At 38.6% G+C, this 14,553-nt stretch overlaps 1 protein-coding gene across 8 annotated transcripts in view; it reads left to right on the forward strand.

Annotated features, from left to right (window-relative positions):
- Positions 1-14,553, forward strand: part of LOC117394428 (nuclear receptor coactivator 2-like) — a 102,329-nt gene that overhangs the window by 69,398 nt on the left and 18,378 nt on the right. For all 8 annotated transcript variants that reach the window (XM_059017273.1, XM_059017276.1, XM_059017277.1 and 5 more), the window contains 5 exons: positions 811-951; positions 1,490-1,637; positions 2,335-3,607; positions 10,320-10,515; positions 12,341-12,535. In XM_059017273.1, coding sequence (XP_058873256.1) covers positions 811-951; positions 1,490-1,637; positions 2,335-3,607; positions 10,320-10,515; positions 12,341-12,535 — 1,953 coding nt within the window. The remainder of the gene's footprint in view (positions 1-810; positions 952-1,489; positions 1,638-2,334; positions 3,608-10,319; positions 10,516-12,340; positions 12,536-14,553) is intronic.

Below are 14,553 nucleotides of genomic sequence, written 5' to 3' on the forward strand. Positions count from 1 at the left end.
CATTACAGATAAACACATTGCGGACTGGTAAATAAAAATAATAAAGTAGAATACCGTTCTGTATAATCAAAATACAGTTGTCTTCTGTGTGGCCGTCAATGTGACTGCTCCCGGGGCTTTTAGGTATAATGTAATATATCGCCTTTATTTCTGCACTTCCACGTTTCATGCTTTGTGATATAATATTTAATACATATGGACAGAAAGGTACACGAACACACAGCCCCATATGTGTTACACGACTGGAGAAAATTACATTTTAAAACCAAAAACTGCCAAAATGACTGCCGCGGGGTTTCTAGTGTTAATGGGGAGGCTTGGCACTGCAAACAAGGATAAATCAGAATTAGGAAAGATTGTCTTGTTGCACTTCTATGGAGTACTGTTCCCTAGTTTATAGTGAAGCACTTTGTTTTTGGCTCCACTGGACAGTAACAGTGTCCTTATCTGTCCTGGCAGTGTTCAGTGTATGTCATGGATAGGAATCTCGTGTTTAAAAATGACTGCAGGCATGTTTAGTTTATTTGTACTTCGAATCTCTTCCTGTTGCCACTCATAACGCAATGAAAAGTTCCCAGCATGACGTCAGCCCGCTGCCAGACAAAGAACTGGTCAAAACAAACGTTTCAAGCTATGAAACAAGCGTCTCCTTCAGTGAAGTCGCGTGCCCCAGAGAGCCTCCTGCCGACTGGTTGTCCCCTACTGTGGTGCCGCCCACGGAGTCCTTTATTAGTCTGCGCTAGTACCTGATACACTTGAATCTACTCCTAGAGTAGAGTATTTCCTAACTTGCTTCCTCTCTGATACTAGGCAAGATTACATCACTAGATACAAGTTTGTTACGAGCCTCAATGAAACCAGGCTGGGAGGACTTAGTGAGACGATGCATTCAGAGGTTTCACTTGCAGAACGACGGGGAAATGTCATTTGCAAAGAGGCATCATCAAGAAGGTAACAAGTGCAATAGCGTTAACTGAAGTCTCTGTGTTTTACATATTTTTTTATTTTTAAATATTTTATGAAAAAAAAGGTTGATTGTTTTTATCTTTGTCAATAATATACACAATGTACTATGTAGTTTTATTTATCAGATGATAAGAAGTTAACCAAAATGAGGTTTAAAAAACTGTAACCATAATGTTACACACATTAGGGCCATTCTTTCCAAGTTTTTTCTCCAGCCTTTATTAACTACTATGTTTTCAAAGAGGTAAAACACCTGTTCATTTTACAAAACTAAAAGCTAACAACAAAGTTATATATTTCAAGTCCTCCATAAGCACTGAATGAGATTTGAATCTCATTGTGTAACATAAACATGATTTGTTTTTCTCCTTTAAAAAAAAAAAATTAAAAATCGCTGTTCATTTAAAGAATGGATAAAACGCTTTGAATGTATTAATACTGGTGCATTGTTAAATAATGAATGTGTACAGTTTTATTTGGACAAATTTAAATAACTGTTTTTTGTTTTTTTTATGATGCCAAGTTCTGAGACAAGGACAAGCTTTCAGCCCCACGTATCGGTTCTCTCTGTCTGACGGCACCATTGTCACTGCCCACACGAAAAGCAAACTTGTGCGATCTCCAGCTACAAATGAGCCACAGCTTTATATGTCACTACATATTCTACAAAGGTAAACGTCACTTGTAAAGCGTCTCTATCACATTTTGAAATCCAGCAGCTTGAAATCGCACGGGGCATATTTTTAATTTTCCAAGATGTAGTTTTTTTACAGTCTAAAATTAAAACAAAAACAGTGAAAGAATTGTATAGAAATTGGATGGGAAACAACAAGCAGTCAGGTGACTGGAATGTATGCCTTAAAACATTTAATTTCATTTAAGTATTATCATATTTGTTGTATTTTTGATGTTAGATGGTAGATTCTGCACAGTGATGTCTTTGTTCTTTCACTTCATGGAAATTGCCAAAGCGCATTTAAAATGCATAACTGCTAGCAGGGAAATCCTGGAGTACTCATGCTGAATAGAAGTCCTTTGAAGTCCAGAATGTGTTCAGTAGGTTATTTGTTTCATGCCTGTTCAGTTATTTCAGTTTCAGTAAATCTGTAAAAAAAAGCTGATCATCTAATTGGAAGGTAAGAGAAATGTGATGTGCTCATTTTTTCCTGTGTGATGCCTCAGCTGCTAAATAAGATGGACATGTGCACCAGCAGTATACAGTAGATCAATCACCCTTACTGTATAGCCCACACCGGAACAAGAATTATAGAAAAATGGTTGTAATCAATATTGTGATAGTGTCTCAAACTACAAACTTTATTTTAAGTTTATTTGCAATTTTTTTCTTCTCTCGTTTTGATTTTTCAGAGAGCAGAATGTTTGCGGGATGAACAAGGATATGCCAGGACAAGCCATGGGAAAGCAAATGAATTCTGTCACTTCAATGACCCCACCAACCCAGGGAGGCATGCCTGCTGGAATGCCAGGTCAGGATATGACTATAAGCAGCAATACAAACTTCAACGCTGTTGGAGGGCCGAAGGATCAGACTGTTATGGGGCAGATGCCGGGCAGTAGGTTTGGGTGCCAGGGAGTAATGAACCACTCCCCTGGCATGCAGGCGGCCACTCCTCAGGGTAGTAACTATGCACTCAAAATGAATAGCCCGTCGCAAAACAGCCCTGGCATGAACCATGGGCAGCAAAACTCAATGCTGTCTCCCAGGCACCGCGTCAGCCCAGGTGTGGGCAGCCCACGCATCCCCCCCACTCAGTTCTCACCTGCAGGAAGCTTGCACTCGCCAGCAGGAATGTGCAGCAGCACAGGAAACAGCCATAGCTACACCAGCAGTTCCCTTAATGCACTTCAGGCCCTCAGTGAATGCCATGGGGTCACCATCGGGCAGTCTTTAGCTTCACCCGACAGGAAATTAGGTAATGCGCAGAGTTCTCCCATAAACATCAACCCTCACCCGCTGACCAAGATGAGCAGCTCAGACTTTGGGTTGTTTGGGGATCCGGCCCCCTCAGAGACAAGTCAACAGGAGGGGAGCTGCCATCCTGGAGAGCAGAAGGACAATGGCGAAAATAGTCAATTCAGCAGTGGGGAGAGGACCGAGGCACAAAACCGACTGCATGACGGCAAGGGGCCCACAAAACTCTTGCAGCTGCTAACCACCAAGTCCAATCAAATGGAATCTTCTTCACCTTTACCAGGTACTAGCGGAGACTATAATAACAAGGACTCCATGGGCAGCGCCATAGTAGGGGGCAACCAGTCAGTTGTAGGATCTCTGGGGCATGGGACTTCACTGAAGGAGAAGCATAAGATTTTGCACAGACTCTTGCAGAACAGTAGCTGTTCTGACTTGGCCAAACTTACAGCAGAAGCCACAGGAAAAGACATCAGCCAGGAGGGCAACAATACAGGTCCTGGCTCCGAAATGACAATTAAACAGGAGCCAATGAGCCCCAAGAAGAAGGAGAATGCGCTGCTTCGCTATTTACTGGATAAGGATGATACTGGTTTACAGGAGAAAAACATTAATTTAGGGGAGAGCAAGATAGACCCTTGTAGTAGCACTAAGAAGTCAAACACAAAGATGGAGAAACAGGATCCGGGCTATGAACAATCAGAACAGGTAAGGTTGATGTTTTCTGGACATGTCTATTTTATCCATTTGATCTGAAGGGCTAGTGTTAATTTTTCTGCAATATTTTTTTATTTAAAATGTTGATTTTAGTACTCTTAGAGAGGGACCGTGCCGTCCGTTACAGATTTGTTTGGTTACATCAGGCAGTCCTGGGTCTGTTTTAAAAATAATTTAAATAAATAAATACATAACAATAATAAAATAAATGAAATTGTTCAAGGTTGAATGTTGTTCTTGTGATGTGTGCATGTTTTTCTTGAAGAAGTATTCTTTTCTTTACAGAGTCTCATTTACAGTGATAAAAAATTCGCAAATGCCTTTTGCCATTTTAAAATTTGCTGTAAAAGAACAAACACCCAGAAGCTTCACACATTGACCCTCATTCCCAGTACCAATGACTACTTTTTGGCAACTGCCCGATTTCGGCATTGGTCCATAACAGACATACATACATACATACATGCATACATACATGCATACAGGCAGACAGACAGACCTGAACTTGTTACTGTGCATCTCTGCATGCTCCAGTTTAAAAAGAGTTGTAGTGTGAATGTGTGTTGAATTGCATTGTGTCCTGTAGAATGTGATGTCATTGTCATAGTCACCAGCTTGAAGCAGGCATACTGGTTGTATCCGTTTTGAAGATGTTTAGGTTTGGTTTGTTTGTTTCTGTGAAAGCTTTTGTACGGTAGATACTGACTCCTGTACATACAATTTGGAGCACGCCAGGACATGCTTTAGAACCATTTTGAGGTGTGGATCCTGTAATGAAGAGAGAGAGTAGTGATGCAAGAGCTGCTCAATGATATCTTTGTCACAGTCCCTCGGATTGTAATGTGCTTTTCTTTATGCATTCATGAAAGTATTGCTGTAGATCTAGGATGCTGTGTGGTCATATTTTGATTTCCACATTTTGGAAGAGAAGAGATGCAAACGGGTGAGTGGTTTGTGTACTATAGTTTTACAGAAAGAACAACATTGCACGTAGCGTTCTTATTCTTTGTAGAATTATTGTTTCAGGAACAAGTTGGGCCCTTGCCAGTCAGTGTGTTTACCAGTTTTGGCCTTCTTTTAACATGAGTGAATGCAGTATTTGGATGAAAAAGCATAACATACTTTTAAAGCAGGCTATTTCTGGTCTTCCTGATCTAAAATCAGACCAGTAAAAATCCTAACGCTATTGCTGGTGGAGTTAGAGGTATCTGGTTATTTAAAACAAACCACGACAGGTTTGCTTACACTTGCTTGTACAGTAACTGCAGTTTTTCATATTTTAATATAGAATATTTAAAAAACACTAAACAATGTGGGGTGACTTGCAGATGCGTTTCAGTGGGATCGTTTTATTCGAAAGTACTACAGTATGTTACTTTTATTCAGAGTTTCACACACTGTGAACATAATGCCACTACAGTCATATAAAAATCATGAACCATATGGCTACAAAATTCAATATAGCAGGGATTGCAGTTAATGGCAGTCTTGTTGCCTCTGGCTGCCAGAAAGTCCCCTGAGTGCCCAGAATCCTGGCTGGCTGTCAGGCTTTATTTTCCCAACTCTGGGCCCTATAAAGCCCTTTTAAGGCACAGGAGTTCAAATTGATTTGAGATGTGAGCTTTGTATTGGCTGTAAATGGTTGAATGTCAGTAATCCTGTGATTAATTTTGAAATGCTTCCATGGTTAATTAACTAATCAATCAGTTGATTAGTTCATAATTTTAAAAATAAAAATAAATGTGGAAGTTGAAACAACTTCTTCAGTTACCATAACTGGAGAGTTCCTTACCTGGAAATTTAACTGATCAGAAAACAGTCAAGACTCTCAATTCAGTAGTATGCATTTTACTTTCATTGGTTTGCATATGTAAGCATTCTTTTGTGGAACTTTTACAGTTTTTTGGGCAGCTTTTTGGTTTTATAATCATAAAACCATGTCTGCCAGATCCTGCTTTGTCCACATACTATGCAAGGAAGATGGGTAAAATGTTAAAATATAAAATATCAGCGGTGCCTTCTGTAGTGTTAAGGAGTTTCCATTTTGAAAGCAAAAATATGGGCTGTTGTAAATAATTGCCCCCTAAATTGCACCCACTGATGACCAGTTTTGTATTGCTATATTCTTGCTAAACCTAGTTAAAGGCCAAGTCGTAACATTTCCTTGTTTATCTTTAAAAGCAAAACTTTCTCTGAAAAAAGGAATGGTGTGATGTACAGCTACCCTAAAAATAGCATTGCTGTAGCAAATCATGAACCACAAGTTGCGTTGCTGAATCAGATCAGGGGTGGGAAGTCTAATGGTTTTGCTGTAATGTAAAACTTAGTGCTCAGAGATGCCCTGTCCCCTTTTTGAAGGTTTTAGAACTGGAATATCATTATTGCACAGCTTTTGTGTAAAAAGATTGGAGATCAGCAAGGATGTTCTGTTTTATTCATCTTCATATGTACACATATTACCGACACATTTCTGTATATTACAATTATTTATTTTAAATTCATTAAGAAAACTAAACTGACAGTTCAGGCACATTTACAGGCAACATATAGATATGTGGCTGTGACGGATAGGCTTGTTTTATAAAACAAAACGGCACGTTGGCCAAAACAGACAAAAACACACACTGAATAAACACTAAATACAAAGTGTAGCGCTGGTATTAAGCCAGCACCAGTAGCAATTATTATTCTTCTTTTTAGTTTCTCTGTTCCTCACGTTCCTCCTCTAAACAACCAATCCAGAATGAGCGATCCGTGCCCCTCTCATGCAGCTGTGCCTGGCTTGATTGCTTATTAAACCATTCAGTCATAGCCAGGCACAGTCTGCACGTGAACTGCTTTGGCAGGGAATACAATCAGTCCTTCCCTTCTGATGTAAAACAAAAGTGCCCAAATACATACATTTAAATAATAATAATAACACACCCCGTGCACCCATACATACATACATACATACATACATATAACATAAAATATGCACAGGGGCAGGTGTTACCCCGCCACAGTGCCGTACATATGTTTAGTGTCATACTGTAAGTGCAAAAAAGGTTGTTTTGAAAACCTTTTGCTGTTCTCAGTCTCTACTGTATCTGTGCAATATTATAGGACTGGCCCCTCTTTACTGTAGCAGACAGCTGTTGTCTTAGAGGTACAGGGCTGGCATAAAGTCACTTGGGGGGTATACATTATCAACACGTGGTGTGGCTAGCCGTCATTGAGTAATTGTGTTCTACAACAGACCAACAACTTGTTTTAGAAATAGACATTATAAATGTCAGGTTTTATTGTATACAGTGTGCGGCGTTAAGGAATTGTCCGTGTCCCATTGATCCCATTGTTCACAAAAAAGCCCTGAGCTGTAACTAATGTTTCATGAGCAGAGACTGTGGTTCTGTGTCCGCACCCGATACAGTTTCTCACTGATCTTATCACTCACCCTTCTCACTCCTGTAAACAAAGTTTCTCACTGCCTGAAAGGCTAAGTAACAGCTGAGTGAATGCTGATTTACTATCCCTGTCTCCAGTAGGACCAACAGTGCAGCAGTTTTGCATATGCCCTTGTCTACCTGCTTTTGCTGTATATGGTCTTTTGTCAATTATGTGTATCTTTTGTTAAGGCAAACTATCCGCATACTGTACAAAAGGCCCTTATTGTCCCACGCTGGGTATGCATACCCCTGGTAACAGGCATATAGTGAAGTTACTGTAATGTAAAAGAAAGTGCATATAAAACATTTGAAAACTGCTTATCCAGTTATGAAACTTGTTTGGTGCACGTTTCTGTTAGCGCACTTTCACACTAGGGTTGGAACAATAATCGATTATCGTGATATTATCGCTAATGTTTTTGCATCGATAATTGTATTGCGTTGAAAAATAATTATCGATAATCATTTTATCGTCCGTTACCCACTATGATATGCTTGTGTGTAACAGTAACTCTGCATTGAAGGAGTAAGACAGGACTTAACTGTCTGCGTGAGGCGCAACACGTGATCTGTGCACACTTTGCTTACCTCCCACACTTTGCTTACCTCAAGAAAAAGGAAAACCAAGGAAGGCTTAACCTCACTTTTGAAACAGGCAGTCAAAATCAAGACGAGAAAACCTGAAGTACTTGCAAGAAACCTATCTGTGTCAGAAGCTGTTCAGCGTGAGATTCTCGGTTATCTCAGCTTACCTGAAAGTGCTATCGAGGTTGATGCACTAAACTGGTGGTAGATGCATGCCCAGTCATTTCCACATCTTTCCATGTTAGCTTGCAAGTATCTGTGTTTGCCAGCCACGAGCGTTTCGTCTGAAAGGCTGTTCAGTGGATGTGGATTGATAGTGACCCCGCAACATAAGCGACTCAGTGCTGAAACTGTTCAAAAACTGATATTTTTTAATCGCAATTTATAATTTTCTTTTTTTTTTTTTTAAACACTTTTTTAATTTTAAGTAGCTTATATTTCAAAAGTTGAAACGCTACCAAACAAACATTTGGTTATATTATTTGTACTTTTTTGTAACCAACCATGGTTTTATAACTTTTATGAAAGATGCTGGTCTTTTTGAAAATTGTCTAGTTTTATTTCTTCTAAACTCGTAGAGGCAGTTGTCATATTGCTCAAGTATATATAGCTTTAAATTTGATAAATTCCAAGACATTTTACATATGTTATTTTTTCAGCCGATAATCATGATTATCGTGATAATTTACAGCCGATAATTGATAACTGAAAATGTCATTATCGTCCAACCCTATTTCACACCTAGTACATTTGATGCAGATTGAGGTTCGGTTAGCTTGGAGTGATATGGGAAACCTCTGAGAACCACTTGAAATGGTCATCTCGGTTCGCATGGAAGTGGACTTGGTACGTTTGCCACTTTGCTCCCTTTCAACTTTTTTCAATGTGAAACCCAAATGTATTCCAGTTCACTTGGAAACAAACCGCTCCAAACAGCGAAGCAAATTGTGGAAGTGACGAACTTCAGCAAGCACCAAGGAAAGAGTCTCCCCACTGTCTCACATACGCAACGCAGGGCTTGTAATGAAATTACGCTAATACCAGTGTTTGAGATTCACTAGCAGCATGCACGTTCTTTAAGCATAAGAGCAAACCTGTCAAGGCCAAGAAAAGTCATAGGAAAAATATGAAATGACAATTGAATAATGATTTAGCACATGTATTGCGTCTGGCTTTATTGTGCCATATACACTCGCAGGAAAACATTGTGCCAAGACAAAGCGGTACTGTCTATACATTATTATTATTATTATTATTATTATTATTTGTTTATTTAGCAGACACCTTTATCCAAGGCGACTTACAGAGATTAAGGTGTGTGAACTATGCATCAGCTGCAGAGTCACTTACAACAACGTCTCACCCAAAAGACGAAGCAGGAGGTTAAGTGACTTGCTCAGGGTCACACAGTGAGTGAGCCGGGATTTGACCGGGACCTCCAGGTTACAAGCCCTTTTCTTTAACCACTGGACCACACAGCCTCCTAATAGAGACATTAGACACTGATGCATTTGCGCTGCTTCACCTGAGTTTAGTAAACCAGCTCCTGTTGCATCTGTATCTCACCACACCACACTGTCACTAGTAATCAGCAAGAGAGCTGAGTGCATTTGGAAAGTGCAATGTGAAACCAATAGAACTTGTCTGGATGAAGCTGCACGTGAACCAAACAAACAAATCTGAATGCACTTTAAAAGAAAATCAAGTTTGCTTGAATTTTTCTGGTGTGAAACAAACTGAAGCAAACCTGATAAAATGAGTCTGTTTGCAAGTGAACCACGATTCGAATCACTTGAAAGTGAACTAGGTGTGAAACATAGGGATCTAAAGAGGTGTCCGTTAGTGTGTCTTCGTTTATGTCTGTCTTAAATTTTTGCATACTGTATCAGAACTGCTTACCCAATTGTGAAGAACCTTGGTAAGGACATTCTTTTGCACAGTATCAGAATGTGGGGGATTTAGTTTACCTGTCAGTCTTTTCATCTGTCTGTACGCAGACATTTCCATCCCAATTACATACAGCAGATACAAGTCATTGTTTCAACTTTTTCATGAAAGTGAGATTATTATTTTTATTTGCATATAAATCTGCATTCAAGTCGAAGCTCTGCCAGTATTGTTTTTTGAATGTGTGCCATATAAATTAACAGTTTTTTAGCAACAAAAAGGTATTTATTCATTGTGTGTGTGTGTGTGTCTTCAGTGAATAAGCTATTACATGGCCAGTGTTAGAAAAACTGGGTTCAAAGGTTACTAGCAGAGGGAAAAGGGAAGTTCAGTACTGGCATACCTAAAACTGTGCAGTTTATTAAAGCTACCAAATAATCTTGTATTGAAGTGTGTTTTTTTTAGTTTTTTTTTTTTAGTATAGTGCCCTCTTGTGTTGGTAAGCAAGACTGCATGATATTAATTTCCAGTAAAAACAGCTACAGTAGCTACATATTTAAAATTAAGGCGGCTTGATTTTTTTTCTGTATTCTTGTTGAGACCGGTCCAAAATTGTTTGAAAAGTATAGCAAAAGGAGGCTTGATGGGTTTTTAATCCTGCGCAGTGTTGAATGGCTTAATTAGGTATTATTTGATTTGGGCTAGAGAGTTTTGAAAATGTTGGCAAAGTTACAAACATCATCAGTGTAATTTTAATAAATGTTTCTTGTGGTTGTGATTCTTTTTTTTTCTTTCTTTTTCAGTCGAGTGAATTGGATGACATTCTAGATGACCTGCAGAATAGCCAGCCCCAGCTTTTCTCTGACACCCGGCCTGTTTCTGTATCTGCGCCGGTGGACAAACAAGCCATCATCGACGACATCCTTCAGATCACCGGGGAAAACAGTCCTGCTACATCCCTGGGTCCACAGAAACAATTCCCTGGCATGCTGCAAGGCAGTAAGTGATACTTAATGTATTGCTGTATTAAAGAAATAAAAGATTGTATGGTTGCAGGATTTTAAATATTTTTTTTTTATACAGTACTTTCAAAGACTGGAATCAGTGACGTATTTGTTTTTGACCAGCGGTACTGTTTTTTTTAAACCACCTATTTATTTTCTTCAGTGTACCTGTGCTTTTTTAAATGCTGATGCATTTAGTTTCAGTAATTGTAATGTTCTTTCCTATCATTTTCATCAATTAAAAAATAACATATTATTCACTTTGACCTCTTTTTTTTTCTTGTACGAAGTAAAAACAACTATCTTGATATCTAAGTGTTTCTTGATAAACAGCTACTGTAGTGCAACTGCAGACCCACAATGATAATGTGTTTTTTGTCTTGCTTTTACATTTCTTTTGCTTCAATCTGTAATATATGTGACATTAATGGTAGAAAAAATGTGGAGCAGTGATGCTGAGTGAATGTAGTTTTGACCTAGAATTTTCTGTGGCAATAATGAGAAATAAGATTAAACAATTGAGCAGTCTGAAACCCTTTATAAAAAGCAAAACCTCCTTCATTAACATAAAAATCAGTTTAAAAAAACATGGATAGTGGTGGGGATAAAGAAAAAACTGTAAGAGACACCTTCAGTTTACAGTCTCTTTAGACTTTTGTGCATAGTCAAAGTACTATATGTGATCAGTATTTAAACCACTGATTTTGAAATGCATGTTAGAAAGAACAGTCTCAGGCATTCCCCCTAACTCCCACACATATTAACACCCACGCCACCCACATACTGTACTTGACAAGCAAACACAACACAATGGCGTGTAAAGCAGGAAAGAGGGGGGGAGATGGGGTTTCCAGCACCAGTGTTTTTTAACGGTGATGGAACAAAGTTAATCCATTTTGAGTTTACTGCTGTTTTCTAAAAGAAAAAGTAAAGATTTGAAATGTTTGTTAAGTTAGTTTTAGTCGAAATAGATTCCTTCAGGACAAGATGTCATCACAGGCTGTGAAAGTAGGTTTGTGTGTTTCTCAGACCCAAACTATTTCTTCCTTTTAATAAAGTGTACTTTAATATTTCAATGGCTACATCCTGATACTGTTGGGTTTCTAGTTTTATTTATATATATATATATATATATATATATATATATATATATATATATATATATATATATACATATATACATATATACATATATACATATACATATATACATATACATATACATAATACATGGATGAAGTGGTAATACCACAGTAGTGACGTCAAAGTGATAATTCCTCTAGAGGAAAATATACTTGAACTTTGACCCATTCAACCCCTCGAGACCATCACTTTCAATTCAAACACAAAATGTCTAGTTTTCAATCACTCCACAATAATCAATGATCAACAAAATGAGAAAACATTAAAATAAAAAGATGTAAAGCTGGTACATTTCATGTACTAAACGTAGACAGAGAACATCTGTTCAGCACTGAAAAACACTATTTACAAATAAAAAAAAAGAAAAAAAAAATCCTGAACTGTACTGCTGAACCTCGTCTTCTTTAATATTAGCATCACAAGGGTATCCATGTATTGTAAAAAAAAATAATAGATGGGCCTCTTCAGCGAGTTACAGGAAAACAATTACATCTCAGGTTTCTGTGACAGTTTATAAAATACTATACTAATACTAATTTATGATGACACAGAAACCCTGGATGAAATTATTTTCCTGTAACTCACTGAAGCCCAGCTATTATTCTATATATATCGCCTCAATTGTGGCAGTACTTTGGCTTAGTGAAAAATCTTTGTGTGTGTCCTTTCTGTTGCAGCCTTCAGTAACCCCAGGGCAGGCCAGCCTGGCAGAGGCCCACCTGTCCGCAGCATGGACGGCAATGTGCCGACTCAAGCCTCTTCAGGACCTTTTCAAACCATGAGAAACAACAGTCCGTATTCGGTCATGTCCCAGCAGGGAATAATGGGAAATCAGGTCATGATGTCAAGCCAGGCAAATTTAATAAACACAGGTTGGTATTGTCAAATTGCTTTTTAGTTAACACAGATGCATTCGTTTTTTAATAACATTCTTCATATTTACAGTTGCCTCCTGCCGTGTACAATGAATTGTTGCAAATATTTAAAATGTAACCACATGCCCTTGGTCATTAAGGTTATCTTTAAAACGTGCAAAAGCTTTCAAGATACTAACCTTAAAAAACACAGTTTAGCATACCATAGAACTATTCGGGACATTTCACCAAATAAAATTACTGTACATTTTAACATAAAAATTAATTGTATTAGAAGCCTGTTTTTAATCAATAGAAAAATGCAAACTGTGACATTTTATTGGTATAGATTATCCATTTAGACGGAGTCTTCAAGGTAGCAAGACCAGAGGGAAGTTAATGTAGTCTGTTTCCTAACGTAAGGCTTTTCATTTCTGTCTCTGACATTAATGACAAAGCTGCCTCAGCATTTCAGGAACTTATTTATCCAAAGTAGCCAAATGGATCATTTAAATGAATGAGCAAGTACTTGAGGTTTCTCTATTCCATATTTTTATAATGCTGCAGATTTGAATAGTAGTCTTGTCTGGCATCCCCTTTTGGATTTGGTTATTAGAAAATACTGAAATGATAAAATATTGCATTCATGTCAGGGATGAAGCACATTCATCATGCATGCAGTAAATACTATAATTTCCAGCAAAATCGTTTTTTTTTTAATTCTGTATTTTTTCATAAAGTTTAGTTAGTCCTTACGATTTGCTTTTATTCTGGTGTGCTATATAAAGAAAAATGCTTGCCATCAAATATTACATTGTTTTATATATATATATATATATATATATACAGTACTGGGCAAAAGTTTTAGGCAGGTGTGAAAAAATGCTGTAAAGTAAGAATGCTTTCAAAAATAGACATGTTAATAGTTTATATTTATCAATTAACAAAATGCAAATTGAGTGAACAGAAGAAAAATCTACATCAAATCAATATTTGGTGTGACCACCCTTTTCCTTCAAAACAGCATCAATTCTTCTAGGTACACTTGCACACAGTTTTTGAAGGAACTCGGCAGGTAGGTTGGCCCAAACATCTTGGAGAACTAACCACAGTTCTTCTGTGGATTTAGGCAGCCTCAGTTGCTTCTCTCTCTTCATGTAATCCCAGACAGACTCGATGATGTTGAGATCAGGGCTCTGTGGGGGCAATACCATCACTTCCAGGACTCCTTGTTCTTCTTTACGCTGAAGATAGTTTAATGACTTTCGCTGTACGTTTGGGGTCGTTGTCATGCTGCAGAATAAATTTGGGGCCAATCAGATGCCTCCCTGATGGTATTGCATGATGGATAAGTATCTGCCTGTACTTCTCAGCATTGAGGAGACCATTAATTCTGACCAAATCCCCAACTCCATTTGCAGAAATGCAGCCCCAAACTTGCAAGGAACCTCCACCATGCTTCACTGTTGCCTGCAGACACTCATTCGTGTACCGCTTTCCAGCCCTTCGGCGAACAAACTGCCTTCTGCTACAGCCAAATATTTCAAATTTTGACTCATCAGTCCAGAGCACCTGCTGCCATTTTTCTGCACCCCAGTTCCTGTGTTTTCGTGCATAGTTGAGTCACTTGGCCTTGTTTCCACGTCGGAGGTATGGCTTTTTGGCCGCAAGTCTTCCATGAAGGCCACTTCTGACCAGACTTCTCCGGACAGTAGATGGGTGTACCAGGGTCCCACTGTTTTCTGCCAATTCTGAGCTGATGGCACTGCTGGACATCTTCCGATTGCGAAGGGAAGTAAGCATGATGTGTTTTTCATCTGCTGCAGTAAGTTTCCTTCGCCGACCACTGCGTCTACGGTCCTCAACGTTGCCCGTTTCTTTGTGCTTCTTCAAAAGAGCTTGGACAGCACATCTGGAAACCCCTGTCTGCCTTGAAATTTCTGCCTGGGAGAGACCTTGCTGATGCAGTATAAATACCTTATGTCTTGTTGCTGTGCTCAGTCTTGCCATGGTGTATGACTTTTGACAGTAAACTG

This window comes from Acipenser ruthenus, chromosome 3, assembly GCF_902713425.1.
Source record: "Acipenser ruthenus chromosome 3, fAciRut3.2 maternal haplotype, whole genome shotgun sequence".
Classification (NCBI taxonomy): domain Eukaryota; kingdom Metazoa; phylum Chordata; class Actinopteri; order Acipenseriformes; family Acipenseridae; genus Acipenser; species Acipenser ruthenus.